Source organism: Pongo pygmaeus, chromosome 3, assembly GCF_028885625.2.
Source record: "Pongo pygmaeus isolate AG05252 chromosome 3, NHGRI_mPonPyg2-v2.0_pri, whole genome shotgun sequence".
In the NCBI taxonomy this organism is placed as follows: Eukaryota; Metazoa; Chordata; class Mammalia; order Primates; family Hominidae; genus Pongo; species Pongo pygmaeus.
Genome location: NC_072376.2, coordinates 95,909,715 through 95,934,661, shown reverse-complemented (window position 1 = coordinate 95,934,661; position 24,947 = coordinate 95,909,715). Strand labels below are relative to the sequence as shown.

Below are 24,947 nucleotides of genomic sequence, written 5' to 3'. Positions count from 1 at the left end.
CTTGAACCCAGGAGACAGAAGTTGCAGTGACCCAGATTGCACCACTGCACTCCAGCCTGGGTGACAGAGAGGACTCCATCTCAAAAAATAATAATAATAATTCAATCCCCCATTATAATGTAGGTATAGTTAACCTTCACTGAGATAGACTGAATGTTTTTTCCCCCCCAAAATTCATATGTTAAAGCCCTAACTACCAATGTGGTGCTATTTGGAGATGGATCCTTTGGGAGGTAATTAGGGTTAGATGAGGTCATGAGGGTGGGGCACTCATGATGGGATTAGTGCCCTTATAAAAAGAAACACTAGAGAACTTGCACTCTCTCTTCATGCCTGCACAAAGAAGAGATCATGTAAGCACACAGGAGAATGCAGCTATCTGCAACACAAGAGGAGAGACCTTATCAAAAACTGACCATGCTGCACCCTGATCTCAAACTTCCAGCCTTTAGAACTGTGGGAAAATAAATTTCTGTTGTTTAAGCCACCTAGTCTGTGGTACAATAACTCCCCCCTTATCCAAGGTTTTGCTTTCCATGGTTTCAGTTACCCACAGTCAACCATGGTCTGAAAATATTAAGATATTTTGAGAAAGAGAGAGACCACATTCACATAACTTTTATTAGTCAGTGTATTATTATAATTGTTCTAATTTATCAGTTGTTATTGTTGTTAATCTCTATTACTAATTTATAAATTAAGCTTCATCATAGCTATGTACATATAGAAAAAAACATAGTCTATATAGGATTTGTACTATCTATGGTATTAGGAATTTACTAGGGCACTTGGAACATATCCCCCATTATCTAGAGGGGACCGCTGTATTTTGTCTGGCAGCCCAAGCAGACTAATACATTCACCTACATTCAATCTTCCTCAAACAAACAAAAACTAAAGGCATAGTGGTCCATAACTAAAATATTTCACTTATTTCCCTTCTTTGAAGTTGTTCAGTTTTCTTACAATATAGTTATAGCTAGAGTTAAATATGAATGAGCCTGTAAGTAGCCCCTTGCCTCCCAATGCCCACCCCACTCACAAATCCATCCCCCCTTTCTTCATCAGAAAAAGAACCCTAAATGTGAGATAGGCATATGGCCACCCAGAACAAAGACTACATTGCCCAGCTTCCTTTGCAGCTAGGTGTTATCACATGACTTGAGTACTAGCCAATGGATACAAGTATAAGTGGGATATACAACTCTCAGCTTGTGCTCTTAGAGATGGGTGTGTCCTTTTTAAAATTCTTTCCTCATAGCCATTTGCTGTACACACTGAGTAGAGTTGGAACAGCCATCTTAGACCATAAGAGAAGCACAAATTGAGGAGAGTAAAGCAACACAGATTGAGCTGTTACCAGCCTTGACTGGTTATGTTTAAGTGAGAAATAAACTTCTATCTTACTTAAGCCATTGTTATATATAAACCACTATTACTTTCAGCTAAACCTATAACCGACTAGAATGATAAATGACATTATTACCAGTGATTTTTTTAATTAAAAAAAAAAAAAGGTCAGGAACAGTAGCTCATGACTGTAATCCCAGCACTTTGGGAGGCTTAGGCAGGAGTTCAAGCCCAGGAGTTTGAGACCAGCCTGAGCAACACAGGGATACCCCATCTCTACAAAAAATTTTAAAATAGCTGGGCATAGTGGCAAGCACTTGTAGTCCCAGCTACTCAGGAGGCTGAGATGGGAGGATCCCTTGAGCCCAGGTGGTCAAGGCTACAGTGAACTATGATTACGCTACTGCACTCCAGCCTGGGTAAAAGAGTGAGGCATTCTCTCAAAAAAAAAAAAAAAAAAGTGATAGTACTTCTGAAAGATCTCTTACCAGGGAAGTTCAGTCAGGCCTCCTTGTATAGCAATAGCAGACTTAACCCTGTTAGCAAACTGGACTGCATCTTCTCCTTCCTGGTTTAAAAAAAAAAAAAAAATTGCAAGAATATCTTAGTTATCGAGTTTTTAATACCATCTCATAATCATTTGTATTTGTTTTAAAATATAAGATTCATATTTCAGCTCAAATGCTTTCTATTCTTAATCAATCATAGCAAATATCATTTGTTCTATCAAGAAAATGCAGTGCTGTATTGTTTAATTTTTTACCATGTGCATATATTTATTACACTCTTTATTAGTCTTACCCAAGATAATATCTGTAGGTTCAATAAACCAACAGCAATTATAAAACCATCGTGGAAAATAATCTCTCAATATAAAATGGTCGATTTAAAGTGAGCTAAATACATTATTAAAAAAATGACCCATTTGCTGAGAAAGCAGAAAAGCATGACATGGAGAAGGGAGACACCCAGATTTTCAGGTGAAGGTCTCCTTGCCTCTACCTGATTAGATAAAGTGTTAGCTAAGGAATACCTCTCTGGTCATGGGGGGCATGTACCACACGTCACAGACGATTGCCCAGCTGGTCATCATTCGAAGCAGGTAGCTCACCATGTTGTATTTACTACTGTTCCAAAATGCATCACCAAACTGAGGGTTATACTGAGAAAAAAGAAAAGAAAATACATCTCAGTTATGAACTAAGGGTGGTTTCTCATCCGTGCCCAATGTTTTAAAGGTGGTAGGCCAAACAGCTTTATCAGACTCTAAGAAAAAGAGAAGTTATTTCACTTGATAGACTTTATCAAAAAAAAAAAAAAAAAAGTAAACAGGGCCAGCTAACACATCTGACTAGAGCTGACTGCTTTTCTAAATAGAACCAAAGAGCACACCAAAAAGAGTTATTTACATGTCTATAAAATATCTGTCTCCACACTTAACTAGAAGGTTGATGAAAGCAGGAATAGAATCTGTTTCACTTAACACTACGAGCAAATACAACGCCTGGCACAGAGTCACCCAGTACACATCTATCTACAGATAGAGACCGAGCGCATGAGAAAGCAGGGGAGGCAAAGTGCAGAGGACTGGTGCATCCAAAAACTGGTGTTCCTCGTTCTTGCAAATTTTAAGTTTGAAATGCTACCAAAATAAAATTACCAATCCAATATCTTTATAATAATTATTATTCTTATTATGGTATCTGTTTTACCTTAATTGCAACTGGATGTATGGTTCCTCCAATTTCAAAGCTCCCCTTTTTAAACATCATGACTGAAGTATTATTGATGCAAGTTCCTGCAAGGGGGTGAGTAGGAGCGTGAATATTTTTAAAGGCAGTCATTTTAAAAATAAATTTGAAAAGAAATTATTTTGATATAAAATAATTTAAAATATCAAAATTACAGGCATCATACTACCATATCACAAACAAACCCCTGCCAAGGTAGTAATCCGATAGTTCTAACTAAGCAGGTTTAACAACAAGCTTTTACTTTTCTACTGAACACTGTGGGCCTACGGGAACAACTTCTTCTCAACAGGTGAAATTTCAATACATGCAACCCTTAAAGTCATGGACAATTCTGCTCTCAGTTCACTACCCAGAAATGACTTTTGAATTAAAAAGGTAACATGACTTCTATCAAGTCTCAAAAGAAAGCAAGGAATTAATAACTCAGAGAATGCCATCCCATTCCTCTAAGGGCAGAGATCTGGGCTAAGGTTGCCAATTCTATGGCAATTCTATTCCTTACACACTTTTGATGGTTTGTTGTTATCAACTATAGCTCGGTAGGCAGGCCCATTCTTACCTTCAGGAAAAATTAGTATGGGTAATTTCTTCTTATCAGCAATATGTTCTTTTAGTCTATGGAAAAAAAAGGATCAAAATTCTGCCTTTATAAAGAGAGAGGTGGATGTCCTTTTTGATATTCTTTGCACTTTACTGGCACAATTGTGAAGCAATAAGGAGAAAATAATTGAGATACAGGTAAAAGAAAGAAATCTGAGTTGTTTCCTTTCCAAAAAAGTATAAGAAGATCTGCACCATTATAATTTCTCTAATTTCAAAGTAAGTCTTTTTTTTTTTTTTTTTTGAGATGGGCTGGAGTGCCAGTGGCATGATCCAGGCTGGAGTGCAGTGGCATGATCTCGGCTCACTGCAGCCTCCACACCCTGAGCTCAAGCAATCCTCCCTCCTCAGCCTCCCAAGTAGCTGGAACCACAGATATGCACCACCACGCCCTGCTAAGTTTTTGTATTTTTTGTAGTGATGGCATTTCACCATATTGCCCAGGCTGGTCTCGAACTCCTGAGCTCAAGCGACCCACCCACCTCAACCTCCCCAAGTGCTGGGATTACAGGCATGAGCCAATGTGCCTGGACCAAAGTAAGTGATTTTCAGTGTCTTCGCCTATTCTTAAAAAAGAATATTAGACAGTCATTTGACATGGACTCTGGAGCCTCTGTGTCATGAGCTTTGTGCTCTTCTCCATGTACTTAGGTTTCCTCATCCGAAAAATGGGAATATTGGGTTGCTGGACCTACCTGCATTATGGCCATTAAGTACAAGACAATCCTTAAATGATTCAGGTTGAACTTTCCATTTGCATACCATGAAGCTGAGAAAGACTGACATTCTTCCAGGTTTAGGTCCTGTCCTCCCTGCAACCAACCCTGTATTCCCAACTCTTCTCTCCAGAGCTGGTAAGGGCTGAGGTAGCCAGATTGCAGCTGCCAGAGTATCCCACTGCCAAATCATCTCAAGATAGGGAATCGTTTTTCTAACTTGAAGCAGATTCAGCAAGTACTTTTCATTATATTCTTAAGAGTAATGGACCACCTTTGTGTTTATAGAAGCGATAACCAATGTGCCTTCAGCTAAAGGCCTCAGGCCAAAAGCTGTTTCCTAACAAAGGTTTCTGGTAGCTCATCTCTACCCTTAACCCCAGAGGTTCCTTCTCCCATTCCTCTGTCTCTAGCTGGATCTTCTTGTTTTTTTTTTTAAGACAAGGTCTCCTCCCCCTGTTGCCCAAGCTGGAGGGCAATAATGTAATCTCAACTCACTGCAGCCTCAACCTCATGGTCTCAAGCGATCCTTCCTCCCAAGTAGCTGGAACCACAGGCATATGCCACCACATTTGGCTAATTTTATTTATTTATTGTAGAGATGAGGTCTCACTATATTGCTCAGGCTGGTCTTGAACTCCTAGGTTCAAGCCATTCTCCTACCTTGGTCTCCCAAAGTGCTAGGATTACAGATGTCAGCCACCATGCCCAGCTTCTAGCTGGATTTAAGTGATAACAATCATTCAGCAAACACTTAATCAATCATATATTTAGCAAGTAGTTATCAAATATTTAACCTTCAAGGTGGTTTTTTTTTCTTTTTTATATATTTTTTATTGAGGTAAAGTATACATATTTATTTTTTTTTAACTGCTAATACTCAACTGAGATCATATCTAATTTAAAGGTGGTAATTTTTATCTGTGAAAATTCAGTGACTGGACTGTATCTAAGTCACAGCAATATAAATACATTGGCCTTCTAATCCCATCGTATATCCCACCATGACTATAGAATTACATTTTTTAAAAATCTGGCTAAGACAGGTGATTTGCCAGAAAAATCCAACAGCAAACAGAGCTCTGTTTTAGTTTTGAGACTCAGTGCTGCTCTGTCCTCTTTGGTAGCAAGGCCAAGACTGGTCAGCTTTTATGCTACTCCAGTGAATGCTGAGTAATTTCACTGCTTACCTCTTAGTAACCAGGTGTCGATCCTTCATTTCTGAGCGTTCAAACCAGACATGAGGACAAGCCTTGACCATAGCTCTCTGAATAATTCCCATCAAGCCGCCATGAACCTGGCCAACCTAGAAGTACCATAACAAAAGGAAAAAATGTAAAAGGCACAGTTGTCCAAAGAAAGTTTTTTAAGTACCAACAAATTTCTATTCTTCACTTAAAAATAAGATTGGCCTTCTACTGACTGAAGTTCTTAGTCTGATCATATAGTCTGAAAGGCCAAATGTAAGCAAAAAGGTATTCTTTCGTAGCACCTTTGAATTTTAAGTTATGTTGCTGTGCTAGCAATCCTCTAACTTCAAAAAGTAGAGGTTTTTCAACTTGGTCAAGATAGAGAAATGCAAATTAAAACTACACTGAAATACCTTTTCAAACCCATCATACTGACAAAGATTTAAAAGCTTGACAATACACTCTGACATAAGTCTATGGATAACTTTCACACATTGCTTGGTGGAAGGGAGCAGATTATAACACAAATGGAAAGAAATTTGGCAACATCTACAAAATTGCATATACACTCATCTTTCATTTCAATAATTCCTCTCCTAGAAATTTACCCTGAAGATATACTTCCAATAAAATGAAAATATATATGCACAAAGCTATTAACTACAGCATTACTTGTTATGGCAAAATATTAGAAACTACCTAAATGTCCAAATATAAGAAATTAGATAAATAGATAATGGTACATACAAATAATGGAGTACTATGCAGCTGAGAACAGAGCAAGGTTGATCTCTATGACTAATAAAGAGTAATTTCCAGGAGATATTGTTAAATGAAAAAGACAAAAGAACAAATACAGTATGCTACCTTTTGTATAAGACTAAAGGGGAAATAATACACATACACGTGTTTATCTCTACAAAAAGAAATACAGAAAGGATAACCAAAGTCAATGAACCTACAAGAGTAGGAAGGAATGGGATAGAATGAACATGGAAGGTAGTGGCACTTCAATGAGTATAACTTTTCTGTTTAGTTTTGACATTTGGAAGTATATTGATACCCTACATATTAAAAAAAAATTAAATCAGTAAGGAGCGAATGACAAACTAAAGCAAACTGAAGCCAATGAACCCAATTGTATTTTAAATGAATAAAAGAACAGCATTAAAGGAAGGGGGAAACATCCAAGAAACTTACAAAGACAGTATCTGACCACATACCCTCCATCTTGGATGGCATTGTAAGAACCGCAAAACATCCTGAACTCTTTTTACTACCTTTTTTTTTGTAGTAGTGAAGCAATTCTGAAATAATTTTAGATGTATCATAGAATTGAGAAAATGAGTAAACATATTGATATTGTTGGGAAACAGGATTTTCACTATGAAAACAGGAGATACAAATATGAATTGAAGGAAAGCAAGAAAGAACCTTAAGAGTTGGACATATTCAGATTTCCAATGTAAATATTAGAAATAAACAGTAAATATAGGCCAGACATGGTGGTTCACACCTGTATTCCCAGCACTTTGGGAGGCTGAGGTGGGAGGATTACTTGAGGTCAGGAGTTCAAGGCCAGCCTGGCCAACATGGTGAAATCCCATCTCTACTATAAACTACAAAAATTAGCTGGGTGTGGTGACGGGCACCTGTAATCCCAGCTACTTGGGAGGCTGAGGCAGGAGAATCACTTGAACCTGGGAGGCGGAGGTTGCAGTGAGCCGAGATCACACCACTGCACTCCAGCCTGGATGACACAGGAGGACTATGTTTCCAAAAAAAAAAGGCCTGGCTCAGTGGCTCACACCTGTAATCCCAGCACTTTGGGAGGCCAAGGTGGGTGGATCACCTGAGGTCAGGAGTTTGAGACCAGCCTGGCCAACATGGCAAAACCCCGTCTCTACTAAAAATACAAAAATTAACTGGGCATGGTGATGGGCACCTGTAATCCCAGCTACTAGGGAGGCTAAGGCAGGAGAATCACTTGAACCTGGGAGGCGGAGGTTGCAGTGAGCCGGGATCACACCACTGCACTCCAGCCTGGGCAACAGAGTGAGGTGCTGTCTCAAAAAAAAAGAAATTTTAAATATAAATATATTAAAAATACAAACATTTTACCCACATTTTTATAGGGAGAGACAGAACAAGAGAGCTTTTCCCAGTACCTGAGAAAGCAAATGACAAAGCAAATGAGGCACAATGTTACCAATAGGTAAATGTGGATAAAGGGCATATAAGAGTGCTCTAATGTGATTTTCTTATTATTACAACTTTTCTGTAAGCTTGAAAATATTTCTAAATTTAAAAAAGTAGAGGTCTTTGTCTAGAAGGAAAAACAAGACTAGAAAAGTCACTGAGTGAGGTAATGGATATGTTAATTAGCTTGATTTAGCCATTCTACAATGTATACATCTATCAAAACATCTGTTGTATACTATACATATATATAATTTTTATTTGTCAATTAAACAATAGATTTCGTTTAATAAAAGGAGAGTCACTGAGAAGAGATCTTTGATGTTCTTTCAATACAGAGTTTATGTTTAGTCAAAAGAGGCCAATTATGATGTCTGGAGGCTAATGGCATGGTATCATCCCACATCTGCCTTATGCCACCTCCAATTTAAATTCAATCAGCTTTAGTTTTCTACACTCAACCCACTGGACAGTTTACAGTTACTATGCTTTTTTGGCTAATATATTGTAATTGCAGTTATACATGATCCAAAAGTAAAGAAAATGCCAACAAAGTTCTGAGGTCCTTGGTTACAAATGGGTTATACTCAACTCTTTTTGACCAGAATACAGGAGGAATATGATTTCTGAAACACAAAACCGTGACCAAGGAGTGTTATGGTTTGCAACAGCTTTGGGAGGTGGGGCATAACAGGAGATACTGAGGCCATGAGGGTGCTCTCCTCATGGATGGATTAATGCCCTTATAAAACAGCTCTGGGAGTAGGTTTGCTTTCTTGGGCTTTTGGCCCTTCTGCCTTATACCATGTGATGACTCAGCAGGAAGGCCATGGCCAGATGCTGGCACCTTGATATTGGACTTCCCAGCCTCCAGAACTGTTAGTCAATAAATTTCTGTTCATTATAAGTTACAGTCTGTGGTATTCTGTTATAGCAGCACAAAATCAACTTAGACAGGCAGATTGGTTGCCTAAGCCTCTGCTTCCTCATCTGTAATAAAATCTCAGACCTAACCTGATTGGATTACAGAGAAAGTCAAATATAATGCATGAAAGTGTCCGCATAAATACAAGGATTATTACATACACTCAGAACTGTGCTGGGGGGTCTAGGGTGTTAACATGAGGGTCCTTGGATGGTCTTTAGGGAGACCCATAAACATCTTGAAATTATACATAAAATTGTTGTTTATATGATGCAGATATGGTTAGTTTTTTCTTTAAAAAGGTACATAACTATCAACTAATTCCTAACCTAAGAAAAGATTAAGAACTACCAATTCCCATAAGTCTTTTCATAAAGGTGGCTAACGCTTTCTTAGATTCAGAAAGAGCTCCATTATTTAGAGAAATTTAATAACGTGTTAAAATGTAGTATCCAAGAGTTATATATCTGGCCATGTATTTTAGACAGATTAAACACATGGCAATAAGGAGAAATTTTTGCAAAGGTCTTCAAAATCCCCTTAATGATTGTGTAACCCATGCAGAGTCAAATACTTGCACATGTGCCAATACTCTCCACCTTCCTACTTGCGGCGACATTTAATCAAAAATGGCTCCCTTCAAATTACTTCTCAGAAAAACACACCAAACCATGACTGTCAATCCCTGGAACTGGTAAGTGAAATAAAACCCATCTACTCTCCCTGAAGCCCAACCCACCACCTGAAAATATGAAAAGGCGATCCCCTAGGACCCTCATCCAGGCATTCTATGCCAAACACCAACTGAAGGCATATTTAACCACCATGCAGCTTCAATTATCCTGCAGAATTTACCTGACACAGAAAGGAGGTGCAGGAAATCTTGACAAATTTGCAAGGGCAACAGAAAACACAGATTTGAAAAAAACAAACAAAAAAAAAAGTATATGATTCCTGTATTCATCCCCAAGAAAGGCTGTTTTGAGGTGTACAGTTTTACTGTGGGCTTTGTAGTTTGTTCTTGGGTTTGTTTCATTTTCTTTTCTTTTGGGGCTATAGGCAAGGACTGAGAAAGACAACCTGATATAAATATTTGCCTTTCTTGCTAGATCCTCATTAAAGAGCCAGATTTCTTTTAATTGCATATAAGTCCCTGAAGGAAGAAATAACTAATTGGCTGGCTAGGGGATATGTGCAACTGTAAAAAGAAAGAATTCAATGTTGCAAACATTATTAAACACTGGCAGGGATTTTACAAGGAAAATGGAATCAACTTTACAAGGTCCTATTAAGCTCAAGAATGTCTGCATTTCAGTGAGTTAATTTTTTACCATCTTAAATATAATGGCTATTTTCCTTCCTTTTCTTGCACTACATATTCCTCATGTAAATATATTACATAACTTATATAGCTACTACAGTATAACGCAGTCAAATTTCTAACATAAAACCAACTTGCTAATTTGTGCCAAAATAAAAAGTTTGATCAATCCATAAAACATGCAACTACTTGAAACATCAATGAGCTGCTCTTACCATAGCATAACATCCATCCGTTGTCAAGATTAAAACATCAATTGGGGAAGTATGGTTGGCAACACAAATGCCTCCCTTCTGGGGTCTGTACTGCCTGCAATTACAAACAATGGAAAATTCGAAGTCTTCTAAAATAGCCACAGCATGTAAATACTCATCTTATTTTTTTAAGTGTGTGTGTGTATGTATATATAATTTTTTTTTTCACGTCTCACTCTGTTGCCCAGGCTGGAGTGCATTGGTGCAATCTTGGCTCACTGCAACCTCCGCCTCCGGGGGTTCAAGCAATCCTCCTGCCTCAGCCAAGTAGCTGGAATTACAGGTATGTGCTATCAGGCCCGGCTAATTTTTATATTTTTAGCAGAGACAGGGTTTCCCCATGTTGGCCAGGCTGTTCTCAAACCCCTGACCTCAAGTGATCTGCCCCACTCGGCTTCCCAAAGTGCTGGGATCACAGGCATGAGCCACCGTGCCTGGTCTTTTTTAAGTATATTTTTAAAAATTAAGTTTGGAGGTACACAGGCCCATCTTTAAAAGGTGATCTCTAGGTAGTGTGACGAGAGTGTGGTAGGGGGCCCATGATTTTTCCATTGATAATACATAGCTTTCACTTATTTAATCTGAAGTATTTTCACATTATTTTGATCTTCATATACATCACTTTTAGTGGTTTCATGGTAATCCACGGAGAAAATTCACCATAATTTCCTCCCTCCTATCCTCCCAGAGCAGAGGTTGGCAAACTTTTCTTATCAAGGGCCAGACAGCAAATACTTTAAGCTTTGCAAGCCAGACAATGCCTGTCACAATTACTTGACTCTGCTGTTGTGACACAAAAGCGGCCATGGCTGTGAATGAGCACGGCTGTGTTCCAATAAAACGTTATTTACAGAAAACAGCTGGTGGGCCAGATTTGGCCTATAGGCTCCCAGTTCAGTTTGTTGATCTCTACCCTAGAGCGAAACCAGTATTTGACACCAATAAAGCAAAGTAGTTTTGTTTGGGCCTATACAGAGAAGAAAAAGAACCAAATACACAATTATTTAGCATATTTTCTTCAAAATGAGAAGCAATTCTATAAGAACTTAGGGACTCCTCTTTATGTAATAAGTGTGCCTTTTCTACAGGTGTTTCTTCTGACTGCACCTCTGCCAGAGTGTTTTCTTTTACTCTTCACTTTAAAACTCATAGTCCAATTGCAACATCATATAATTTAAAATGTTTAAAGGGTCTTTTATGTTGGTACCACATGGTAAAGCCAAATGGCAAAATGTTTCTCTTCTACAAATGAGAAAGAAAGACCAAATCAGTAAAAAAGAGAGGCTTGGGCTAGAACTTTTAAAATGATGTCAAATCTAAAAAAAATTAAGATAATAGAAAAGTAGTTCAAATGCAATCAAAATCACTTTCACTTAACTAATTACTTTCCTTTGCTACCTTCATTCTCTACAATTCTGGGAGAGAAAAGCAGAATTTTGTTTTAAGGCTCAATTATGGAATTTTAGAAGTAGCAGGACTAAGAATAGAGACCACATTTCCAGACTCCACGTCTAGTCCTATTTCCACCACAGTACAGACCTGTCAACTTCATTGTTTTTAAAATCAGAGAGACATGGCTCAAAACCTGATTCCATTGTTTATTCACTATGACCCTAAACAACAAATCCCAAAGCTTACATTTCTTCCCCTATAAAATGCGTTAACAGTGCCTATCTCATAGGGATGAGCTACAAGAAACATAGGGTCTGGCCTGCACACCATAAATGCCCAATTATTGAGCACAACTACATGTTTATTATTATATTCTTTCTGCAAACACTGCTATTTAGTGTTTTTGTGCATTATGCCTGTGCCACACTGAGAAGTAGAGATGAACACATTGGAAGCACTCTGACTCCACCCACTTCTTCCCAACCACTTCCAATGCTTCCTTGTCAATCTCATGCTGAATTGACCTAGAAAAAGACAGGCACATTGGCAGCAGATACTCACTTGTTATGATAATGAATGGTACCAGAGAGGGCTCGCACACAGATCCGGCAGCAAGTCAGATGGACCAGTTCACTCAGCCAGTTTTTGAGGCTGAAGGAAATAGAAACATTTTATTGTGCCATTCTGGGCACTCTTAAGAAACAATATAATAAAAGTTTTAATGTGCTTTTTCACAACAGCATACCGCATTCTATTCTGGTGAACCAGTACAGTTCAATTCTTATAGTCTCATTGGCGCATGTAGTATTAGATCACAAAAGTCTACCAAAAAAACTGGACATAACTCTAATGAAAAGTAGCTCAAAACCACTACACTATTATGACAAATTCCTGAACAAGATAAAGTGAAGCTTCTTTGGTCTCGGTCTTATGAGCTTGCCAATATATAAGACTCTCTTAGGTAACTCAGTTCATTTTCTTTCTTCAATTCTCTTTTGAAAAAACAACTTCTTTCAATTAATATGGAAGTATGATTTTAAAAAATCAAAGACTATGAAGATGAAGTGAGCAGGATTCTAATAAATGAGTAGAGAACATAAATTTAATGCAATACGGCCTGGTGCGGTGGCTCGCAGCTGTAATCCCAGCACTTTGGGAGGCTGAGGCAGGCAAATCACAAGGACAGGAGTTCGAGACCCCCCTGGCCAACATGGTGAAACCCTGTCTCTGCTAAAAATACAAAGAATTAGCTGGGCATGGTGGTGGGTGACTGTACTCCCAGCTACTCGGGAGGCTGAGGCAGGAGAATGGCGTGAACCCAGGAGGCAGAGGTTGCAGTGAGCCAAGATCACGCCACTACATTCCAGCCCGGGTGACAGTATGAGACTCCATCTCAAAAATAATAATAATAATAATGCAATACATAGGAATCAAACAAATATTCTCTTTGTGGACATGGCTAAGAAAAAAGACAGTCCTATGTATGGCTGGATGGAAGGAAACATTTCACCTGCTGTCTGGCAGCTGCCCAACCAGTGTAGTTCCTATAACCAGCAAACTGATCCCAATGAAAGCCAAGGTAACCCTGAAAAAGAAAAGAGAGGGTCATATAAGATTTTGACACATAGTATGGAAGTAACCAAAAAGTTCATAAATAATAAAATTGTAAATAAGTTATACAGAGTATCCACATGATGAAATATGATGCAGCCACTAAAATAACTGGGTAAATCTATATAGATCTAACATGGAAGAATGTTCCACGACACATTTTAAGAGGCAAAAAGCAAAGTAAGTTTCAGAATAAAGTACAGAATATGATGCCATCTGCAAAACAACAACAAATACATGTGTAACAAGTCTGTATATGCATAGAGAAGGCCTGGAAATTTTCACAAAACTATCAAGTTAAATCTATATAATCACCAAAGGGTTAAGAGGGCTAGTGAAGGGAATATATTTAAAGGTGCTTTCATAATAAGAACACCAAAATATATCACCATGTAGACATCTTTTAATGCAAATCTAACTGTTGTCCTTTTGCATGCTTCAAGATAACTCAGAACTTAGCAAACAAGGTGACTGACAGTACCTCTAACCTCCATATAGACATTGCCTTCTTTTTGAAAAGTGCTTTTAATATACATTCCAATGACTTCAAAAGGAAAGTAGTAATTTCTAGAAATGTAAATAGAATTATTCAAAAAGGAAAGTTAAGACTTAAAATCTTTCAAAATAAATAGGATTTAGTTAAAAGAGAAGAAAAATCAATAGATTAATCACATTTTACTAATAAGATACTTTAAATCATCTTACTTTGTCAAATGGAGAAAGCAGAAACTTTAGATTATCTCATTACTCTCTCAAATCAAACCAGAGGCCTATCTATGTCTTCCTGTTCCCAGAAGAGCACACACGTGTTGCTGAATGCATGAGGTGTTCAGTAAGCAGACTGAAGGGGACCACCACTGCAGTATCAGAAGGACCCTGTGTGCCTGGGGAAGCTACAGTGGCTGCCTAAGGTCAAGGGTCAGGAACAGTAACCCTCTCCAGGGTGAAGCTCATTTACTGCTGACACGTAGCTATCTTTACTTTTTGATCAGGTATTTGGAGCATAAAATCGTTTGTCTTAACCAATCCCAGGTTTTACATTAGATGTTGATGAAGCAACAGCTAGCACTATATGCCAGGCAATATTCTAAGTACCTTTTATATTTAACACATTTAATCATCCCCAAGACTCTATGAGGCAATAATATTATCATTATCCCCATTCTACAGGTGAAAAAATTGGAGCATAGAAAGGCTAAATAACTTACCCAAAGTTACACAGAAAATAAGCAGCAGAGCCAGGATTTGAACCCAGGGAGTCTGGCTCCAGAATTCATTTTCATAAGCATTATGTTATTCTGTCTTTCAGGAGATTATTATTTAACATAGCAGTTTAGCATTATTTAAAACAAGAGAAATAAACAGTGTCTCACGGCTATAATCCCAGCAGTTTGGGAGGCCCAGGCGAGTGGATCACTTGAGGTGAGGAGTTTGAGACCAGCCTGGCCAACATGGTGAAACCCTGTCTCTATTAAAAATACAAAAATTAGGCAGGCATGGTGATACATCCCTGTAACGAGAATCGCTTGAACCCAGGAGGCAGGGGTTGGTTGCAGTGAGCCAAGATTGTGCCACTGCACTTCAGCCTGGGCAACAAAGTGAGACTGTCTCAAAAAAAAAAAAGAAACAGCATAAAAGGCAGCAGTCTTAACCCAGTTGGAGAAACACTCCATCAATAACACATCAGAACATGCACCCCAATATGTTTAAGAATAATGCGCATATGCTGTACTGATATAATGTACATTATAAAACATCTGGAAACATAAAGAATGCAAAAAAAATTATAAATATTTTTATTTAAAAATATAGTATTTTGAAATTATATTAATGTTGCAATTTGTCCTCACTCAAAATAGGATAATACAGTAATACATTAATATATATTATTAATTTTATAATTATAATTATCAATTGTATAATTATAACTTAATAACATGATATATTACTATAGCTAATAAATATAATTAATACTATTACAATTTTGAGCAAGAAGAAAGCTTTTTGAATATGCTTTCCTTAAATACCTTGATAAATAAGGTGTTAAATCTTGGTAAAGATTTGACATAGCAATTTGAAGGTCAGGTTCTTTTTTCTTGTCAGTTACTGATGCAATAACTAAATTATTGTTTAATCTCATCATCAATTATGCAAAACTTCTAAAATACTGTTTTGTCATCTTGCCCCAATGAGAATCACTTGTTCCTGTCCATTAAATCAGAAGGAGTTTCATTTTAACATGTTTAACAATTGGGTTCAAAACTACTGAAACTTTTTATTTGCTAGATTAACAGGCCAGAACATTATGTATCCCAGTTTAAGTGAGCCAATGTTAGAGTTCTCATAGATGACATAAGTTTTCAGCCACAGTCTGTTTTTTAAGAGCTTTATTGACATACAATTCACATGCCATACAATTCAACCCATTAAAATGTGCAATTCAGTTCAGGCGCTGGCTCACGCCTGTAATCCCAGCACTTTGGGAAGCCAAGGCAGGCGGATCACTTCAGGTCAGGAATTTGAGACCAGCCTGGCCAACATGGCGAAACCCCATCTCTATTAAAAATACAAAAATTAGCCAGGCATGGAGGCACACACCTGTAATTCTAGCTACTCGAGAGGCTGAGGCATAAGAATCGCTTGAACTCAGCGGGCAGAGGATGCAGTGACCCAAGATTGTGCCTGAGTGATGGAGTGAGACTCTATCTCATCATAAAAACAAATAAATAAAATAAAGTATGCAATTCAATAGTTTTTGGCATATTCACAGAGTTGTGCAACCATCACCACAATGTATCTTAATACAATCTGGTTTTTGAAAAGCTCATTTTGTAGTAGGTGCTTCTTTTAAAAAGCATTTACAAAGCAATTCTTCCACACTGAAGAGTATCTACTAAGAGTAGGAGTCTGAACTCTGCATTTTCTTTTTGTTCTTGGATGCTTATATCACTGCACTTGATCTTAGCCCAAAGGCCGAGAAGTAATAAATGTTTACATGGCTTTATTATCTTAAATCATAGTTTCTTTGCAAAAATATTTTAAGTCACTTATCTATTTTGTGAGTATTTGTTCAGTAGATAAGGGAATCATAACAGCATTTTCTGGGCCCCCACAGCATGGTGAAAGCTAACCAACAACAAACAAGGGCATCTCAAGCACTGTGCTGTAGAATTCCTCATTCTTCCTTCAGGTTACCTTGGATACGAACCAATCCATATATTAAACTTGACTAAAGCTTCATGTGTTTTTTTGGTGTTTTTTTTTTTTTGAAATGGAGCCTCACCTCACTCTGTCACCCAGGCTGGAATACAGTGTCTCACTGCAACCTCCACCTCTCGGGTTCAAGTGATTTCTCCTGCTTCAGCCTCCCAAGTAGCTGGGACTACAGGCATGTGCCACCACATCTGGCTAATTTTTGTATTTTTAGTAGAGATGGAGTTTAACCATGTTGGCCAGGCTGATATAGAACTCCTGACCTCAACCGATCTACCCACCTCGGCCTCCCAAAGGGCTGGGATTACAGGCAAGAGTCACTATGCCCGGCTAAGTTTCATTTTTTTTTTTTTTTTTTTGAGACAAGAGTCTCACTCTGTCACCCAGGCTGGAGTGTAGTGGCATGATCCTGGTTCACTGCAACCTCTGCCTCCTGGGTTCAAGCAATTCTCTGCCTCAGCCTCCCAAGTAGCTGGGACTACAGGTGCACATCACCACACCTGGCTAATTTTTGTATTTTTGGTGGAGATGGGGTTTCACCATGTTGTCCAGGCCAGTCGAACTCCTGGCCTCAAGTGATCTGCCCACCTCAGCCTCCCAAAGTGCTAGTATTACAGATGTGAGCCACCATGCCCCTGGCCTTTTTCTTTTAAGAATGAAAACAGAATAAATGGAAGCTCTAGTTAGAAAGCGAACAGAAGCTTTTTCCTTTCTTTCTTTTTTTTTTTTTGGTACGGAGTCTCGCTCTGTTGCCAGGCTAGAGTGCAGTGGCGCGATCACAGCTCACTGCGACCTCTGCCTCCCAGGTTCAAGCGATTCTCCTGCCTCAGCCTCCCGAGTAGCTGAGAATAGGTGTGCTCCACCACACCCAGCTAATTTTTGTATTTTTAGTAGAGATGAGGTTTCACCATGTTGGCCAAGATGGTCTCAATCTCTTGATCTCGTGATCCGCCCGCCTCGGCCTCCCAAAGTGCTGGGATTACACGTGTGAGCCACTGCGCCCAGCCAGAACAGAAGCTTTTAGTAAATAAGAGCTCTAATATTTCCTTCCTGCATGCCAATGGATAGTCTTGTACACTCCCAGAGTACACGAACCCTGCTTTGGGGGCACTAGTTTAAGGTTCAAGCAAAAGCATATGTGAAATCTTGAATTTCGCTTCATTATCACAGCTGAAATGATTCCCAAAAGACATACTATGCCCCAATGTCTGAACTAGCAATATGGGCAAAAAAAAAAACAAACCCAGAAATAATTTCTTAGAAATCTGTATTTCCCTGTAGTTAAGCAATACTTTCCCTGGTAATAAATCTGAATGAGGCAAGCATAGGCCGCCCCACCCTGGGGGTGGTAAAAAGATTTCAATTCATGTGCCAAGTTTAGTTGGCAGGTAGCCACTGCCTGGAAAGCTCTGCTGAGAGGATGCCAAGGCCATGTCCAGGGAAATGAAGCAAGATGATCAACAATAATGTTGTGGCTGGTATACGTGCCTACTACTGCTACCACCATATGCTAATCAGATCTCAGCCACTTACAGCTTCATCCCACCACGCAGTGCCTTCTATTCACGTTCCACATCGTGCTTTCCATAAACTAGGCTTGACACTGCCTCCTCACCAGGTGGCACTCAAGCTCAGAAGCAGAAGGGGACCCAGGTGGGGACGCTTTAATAAGAACAGTCCGTGATCACAATGAATTGGATGGAACAAACACACTTCGAAATGGCTCTCTCCCACGTGTAACCACACAAGAATTTTTTCTCTCTTATGCAATTATGAAGTGCTATGGACTGCAAAGAAAGGCAGTGGGTTCTGGTCAGCTCTTACAGTTTGGATGCTCTAGTGAATATGAAACTGTTAATGATCTCTTTTCTTCATCTTCCTCTTCCTCTTCTTCTTCTTCACTTCCCTTTTCTCTCCATCCTCAAGTTAGCTCAGATGCTAATAGCAAAGTGGATCCAGATTCTAAGATATACATTGGATTCTGAATATACAAGTTCATTTGGGGAAAAATTGTGAAAGGAAAATGGATACTTAATACATTCCTGCAGAGGTCATGTTTGGTGGCATTTCCTACGTGAGAATGGGTGGAATAAGCACCACACAACACTTACGTGGCCATTATGTACATGATTCAAAAAGAAAGCTGAGTTAAGTGTATCATCAAATTACCAGGCATATGACTTACCTCAGAGGCAGTAGGACACAATAGCGCACTATGACGCCCAGCACCCACACCATAGTAAGCCGCAGACTGATGTACTGGAAATTTACATTGGTTCTTGTGAGGAGATTCCATGACACTAGCTCCTCTGAGGAAAACCTCTGGGTCACTTCATCTTCCACAATGGCTTCCAATCCCTTCTTGGAGAAATAAAACACGTCAGACAGCTCAAAGTCCCTTCCTCGTAGACCAGAGAGCCCTTTTTCCATGGGTGACTCATCTCTTTGGATAATACCTTAAAAGAAAGCATCAGGACATGAGAAAATGCCATAGGACAGAAGAATTGACCAAAGGGCAACTTTAACTGTGTAGAAGTTAAATACGCCAAACAAGTAAATAAGTTTAATGGGTGACATCAGCCATCTCCAGAAGTAAGAGACAAACAATTGCAGTGGGAAAAGAGGTGAAATCACTGTGTCTGCATGAAATGGCCTCTACCCCATGATCTTTGTTAATTATAAAGAGGGGTTTTTGGTCCTCCATAATCCTCTTGTTTGGATTTCTTCCCTGCATACCATTAGACAAAGAACTAACACACACACACACACAAAATTCTCCCCAAGTATAACTCTAGATTGTGTAAAAACAAAGACTTCTGTTCTCCCTGACAAAAACCATAAAATCAAAAAGCAAGCAAAATGGCAAAAGATTCACCATAAATGGCAAAAAGTTGATTTTTTTTTTTTTTTTTTTTTTTTTTTTTTTGAGACGGAGTCTTGCTCCATCTCCCAGGCTGGAGTGCAGTGGCGTGATCTCAGCTCACTGCAAGCTCCACCTCCCGGGTTCACACCAATCTCCTGCCTCAGCCTCCCAAGCAGCTGGGACTACAGGCACCCGCCACCATACTCGGCTAATTTTTTGTGTTTTTAACGGAGACAGGGTTTCACCGTGTTAGCCAGGATGGTCTCGATCTCCTGACCTCGTGATCTGCCTGCCTCGGCCTCCCAAAGTGCTGGGATTACAGGCGTGAGCCACCGCGCCCGGCTGATTTTTTAATATATGAAAATTATTTAATAAGAAAAACACAGCCTCCCGCATAAAAGCAAAGTTCACAGAAACAACATGAATATTAATAGTTAATATCATACAACTTTTCACTAGTGAAAAAAGAAATGTGAATTAGACAAAGGCCTATTTACAGTATCAAATCAGCAGCATTTTATTCAATGATAAAATTCAATGACTTGAAATGACACAGGTACTCTCATATTCAACTTGTACAAGTAAGGAAGTAGTAGCAACTTTGTCAAAGTTGGTTTGGCATGAAAAGACTGAAGATAGTTTTGCTGATGATCAATAACTCCAATTCAAGGAATCTGTCATCAGAAAATAATTAGAAATGTAGGCAAATGTAGGCAAGGGTGTTCACTGTAGCATTCTTCATTATAATTAATCCAAACAATGATATAAAATGCATCCATTAATAAATACTATAATGTTAATCAAGAAAAGATGGAATCTAAAACTATAGTTTCACTCTATGAAATACATATATACAGAAAAATGTAAAAATGAAAACATTAAGTAGCTATTTCTAGACAATAGGATTAGGTTTTCCTCTCTGTGCTGTTATTGTATTTTCCATCAAGAAAATAATTAAATGATTTTTAAAGCAGCATAAATTTTTATGAATTGAAAAATGACTACTGTCATTCAATTCTAACTACTAAATACAAAAAATGAGAAAGTCTTCAAAGAATAAAGAGTAGCTATATACACAGTCATATGATCATTCATTGGTTCCTTTGGGGTGTATCACAAAAGGTTACTTCTGACATTAGACTACAAAGAAAAATATTTTCTTTTGAGATAGTAATTAAGATGTTAAATTCCCTGAAAGAAGATCTGTTTTGATCACCTCATTTTCCAGTTTACTAGGAAATCAATAAGGAAAATGGACAGTGCTGTATTACCTATCCCGGGAAGAGTTATATGTGTATTAGTAGAAAGAGCTGTAATAGTTCAGTTTTTGGAAGGACTAATACTACACTAGAGGAGAAAGGAAAGATGACCTGGAGTCAAAAGCCAAGTCCTGTTTAGGACAACCACCAGCTCCATGACTGATGTCTTTTATAAACTGAGAGAATGGAAACAATTTAGTTTTCTTACAGGGCTAATGTTTTATGATTTTAGGTTTGGGATATATGGGTATTTTGGAGTTTTTGTCCTATGTGCAAAGTTTATGCCTAGTCACCTTAAGAATTAAAGCAATAGGGGCTTGGCATGGGGGCTTATGCCTGTAATCCCAACACTTTGGGAGGTCAAGGTGAGCGGATCACTTGAGCCCAAGAGTTTGAGACCAACCTGGGAAACATGGTGAAACCCGTCTCCACAAAAAATACAATAACTAGCTGGGCATGGTGGCATGTGCCTGTAGTCCCAGCTACTTGGGAGGCTGAGGCAGGGGGATCACTTGAGCCCAGAAGATGGAGGCTGCAGTGAGCCGTGATCATGCCACTGCACTCCAGCCTGGATGACAAAATGAGATGGAAAGGGAAGAGGAGGGGAGGGGAAGGGGAAGGGGAAGGGGAAGGGAAGGGAAGGTAAAGGGAAGGGAAGGGAAAGGGAGAAAAGAGGGAGAGAAGGAAGGAAGGAAGGAAGGAAGGACAGAGAGAGAGAAAGAAAAATTAAAAAACGAAAGAAAGAGAAAGAGAGAGAGAAAGAAAGAGAGAGAGAGGGAGGAAGGGAGAGAAAGAAAGAAAGAAAGAAAGAGAGAGAAAGAAAGAAAGAAAAGAAAAGAAAAGAAAGAGGGAGGGAGGGAGGGAAGGGAGGGAAGGGAGGGAAGGATGGAAGGAAGGAAGGAAGGAAGGAAAAAATTAACTTCTTGAATGATTATTAGGTTCTCTTTTTCAGAAGTCAAGTCTAAGTGTTTTAACCTTTTTTCACCATCTCCAAAAGAGGTTTAATTAGTATTAGAGGATGAACCATGATAGTGTGCCTACTGAATTACCCTTTTGCTCTACAGGCACTGCAATACCACTCAAAGCCCATTACTCAATCCAAGTACTGGCCAGTATTTAGCAGTGCAACAGTTTCATTACAGCAGGAGGGAAGAATACCTTCTTCAGCAAATTTCTGAATGAAATACACTGGGGACAATAGACAGCCTTCCTAAAAATAACCTTTTTCAGAGGGGCCAGAGATAAGAATGCAAGTTCAAGTTGCCCCATATTATTTGACTGAGCCAAGAGAGAAGAGATCTGCAAACAATGCCAGCCCTCCAGCCCCTACACACTTGCTGTGCAATGTTTTCTCTGCCTTCTTACCTAGTTTATTCTGTGTAACTTAAATAAAATATAACTCAATTTTATATTTTAGTTAAGCATTTTTCAAAAGTATGTAGGTAACTGCAATGTATCTAGCCGACAAAGGATTAATTTCCCAAAGGATTAATTTCCAGAATATATTAAGACATACAAAAAATTAATTTAAAAATGTCAAAGAACTCTGTTTTAAAAATGGCTAAGAATATAGCAAGCAATTCATAAAAGAGTAGCCTTATTGATGAAACATTTGAAAAGATGTTCTGCTTCACTATAATGAAAGAAATGCAAACTCAAACCACAGTGAGGCCAGGCATGGTGGCTCACACCTGTAATCCCAGCACTTTGGGAGGCCGAGGTGGGCAGATCACTTGAGGTCAGGAGTTTGAGACCAGCCTGGCCAACATGATGAAACCCCGTCTCTACTAAAAATACAAAAAATTAGCCAGGCGTGGCAGCACACGCCTGTAATCCCGGCTACTGGGGAGGCTGAGGCAGTAGAATCACTTGAATCCGGGAGGTGAGGGTTGCAGTGAGCTGAGATTGCACCACTGCACTACTCCAGCCTGGGCAACAGAACGAGACCCTGTCTCAAAAAAAAAAAAAAAAAGAAAAAAGCCACAATGACATACTCCTTCATACCCATAAGCCTGATAAAGATGTTTAACCTGATAATGTGAAGTACTGGTAAAAATGTGGAACAATGGAATATAATTAGTCAACCATACTGGAAAACCACTTGGCACTATCTAGTAAATTCAAAGACATTCAGAGCCTATGACCTAGCAATTCCACTCCCAGGTATAACTTAGGAAGATCTTTTTAAAAAATAATTTCAAACGTACAGAGAAGTTGCAACAATAGGTCACTTCACCCAGATTCACTAATTGCCAACATCTTGCCACATTTGCTTTATTGTTCTATCTTTATATGTATATAAAAAAATTTTCCTGAGCCACTTAGAATATGTGGTAAACATCATACCCATTACCCCCAAATACTTCAGCATATGTTTCCTTAGGACACAGAGATTCACTTATTTAACCAAATTATAATTATCAAAATCAAGGAGGTTGACATTAATGCAATATGAGAATCTAATCTACAGACTGTATTCAAATTTTGACAATTGTCTCACTAACATCCTTTACAGCAATTTTTTTTCTGGTCCAGGATTGCACCTTACATTTACATGTCAAGTCATTTTAGTTTCTTTAAATGTGGAAAGGTTCCTCAGCCTTCCTTTGTCTTTCAAGACACTGACATTTCTTAAAAGTATGAGCCATTTATTTCGTAGAGTAGCTCTTAATTTGGATTTGCCTAACGTTTCTTCATGATTAGATGCAGATTGTATATTTTGGGAAGTAATACAATGTAAGGAATGTGGTGTTCTCAGTGCATCTCATCAGGAGAGAGTTTGTCATGACTGGTGATGTGTGACTTTGATCACTTGGCTAAAAGTGGTGCTTCCAGGTTTCTCCATGTAACATTAGTATTTTTTCTCTTTATGATTAATAAGTAAGTACTTACTACGTACAAACATCTATAAAGGGGAGATACTTTGAGACTATATAAATAACCTGCTCCCCATGGATATTTAGGATATCAAACTTTGTATATTCAAACTTTCACCCACGGCATTACCATCTATTGATGACTCTGGCCTTAATGAGTAAGTACTATGTGTCTTTTAAAATGATATTTTCTCACTCCCTTGGGCATAATGGTTCACACCTGTAATCCCAGTACTTTGGGAGGCAGAGGCGGGCGGATCACTTGAGGTCAGGAGTTCGAGACCAACCTGGCCAACATGCGAAATCCCATCTCTACTAAAAATACAAAAAAATTAGCTGGGCATGGTGCCACACACCTGTAATCCCAGCTACTCGGGAGGCTGAGGCATGAGAATCGCTTGAACCAGGGAAGCAGAGGTTACAATGAGCCAAGATCACACCACTGCACTCCAGCCTGGGTGACAGAGTGAGACTCTGTCTCAAAAGAAAATAAATAAGTAAATAAATAAAACGATATTTTCTCACTCCTTCAATCCTTCCACATTTATTATTCCACATTTATTATTTGGCATTCCACCTTAACGAGCTTTTTCTCTTATTCTCCAGAGAGATTCTTATAAAACTGTGCACAAGGAGACATATACAAGAACACTTTGCCACATTGTTTGCTTTAGCAAAATAGTGGAAACAATCTAAAGTCCATTAAGGGAGACTAGATAAGAGACTTGATAGATATATACAGTAAATACTATATAAGAGTTAAAATAAATTAGCTAGAACATGTACTAATTTAGATAATTCTGAAACATCAGAATGAGCAAAAGTCAGAATGAACACAAAATGACATGTGGAAGACAACATTTTTATCATTTGAATAATGCAAAACAATAAATACTATGTATGAAGGATATATACATATGTAAGGGAAGTATGAAAATATGCATCAAGATAAGCATGAAAGTCAGAGTAGTAGTTCCAAGGAGTAGCAGGGTAAGGGATCAGGAAAGGATACCTAGAAGAATTCCATTGTTTCTGTAATGTTGTATTTATTAAATGAGGTGGCAAGTACACATGTGATATAACCAAAAAATAAAGTGCTACATGGAACTGACAGTTGTCCCTAAGATGAAGATCTGTACTGTAAAAGAGCAGGTACCACACTATGAGTGCTCTAATATTAGGCACACAATATCTGAAAATGGGTACTATTATAAAATTAGGTGTCGGCCGGGTGCAATGGCTCATGCCTGTAATCCCAGCACTTTGGGAAGCTGAGGCGGGTGGATCACGAGGTCAGGAGATCGAGACCATCCTGGCTAACACAGTGAAACCCCGTCTCTACTAAAAATACAAAAAAATTAGCCAGGCATGGTGGTGGACCCCTGTAGTCCCAGCTACTCGGGAGGCTGAGGCAGGAGAATGGC

The 24,947-nt window shown here is 38.7% G+C and overlaps 1 protein-coding gene across 3 annotated transcripts in view; it reads right to left on the bottom strand.

Annotated features, from left to right (window-relative positions):
• GPAT3 (glycerol-3-phosphate acyltransferase 3) overlaps window positions 1-24,947 on the bottom strand; it is a 68,644-nt gene that overhangs the window by 5,257 nt on the left and 38,440 nt on the right. For all 3 annotated transcript variants that reach the window (XM_054484459.2, XM_054484460.2, XM_054484461.2), the window contains exons 4-12: window positions 18,711-18,981; window positions 13,212-13,286; window positions 12,263-12,352; window positions 10,271-10,364; window positions 5,611-5,726; window positions 3,664-3,719; window positions 3,063-3,148; window positions 2,384-2,512; window positions 1,839-1,918 (exon numbers count right to left, since the gene is read on the bottom strand). In XM_054484459.2, coding sequence (XP_054340434.1) covers window positions 1,839-1,918; window positions 2,384-2,512; window positions 3,063-3,148; window positions 3,664-3,719; window positions 5,611-5,726; window positions 10,271-10,364; window positions 12,263-12,352; window positions 13,212-13,286; window positions 18,711-18,981 — 997 coding nt within the window. The remainder of the gene's footprint in view (window positions 1-1,838; window positions 1,919-2,383; window positions 2,513-3,062; window positions 3,149-3,663; window positions 3,720-5,610; window positions 5,727-10,270; window positions 10,365-12,262; window positions 12,353-13,211; window positions 13,287-18,710; window positions 18,982-24,947) is intronic.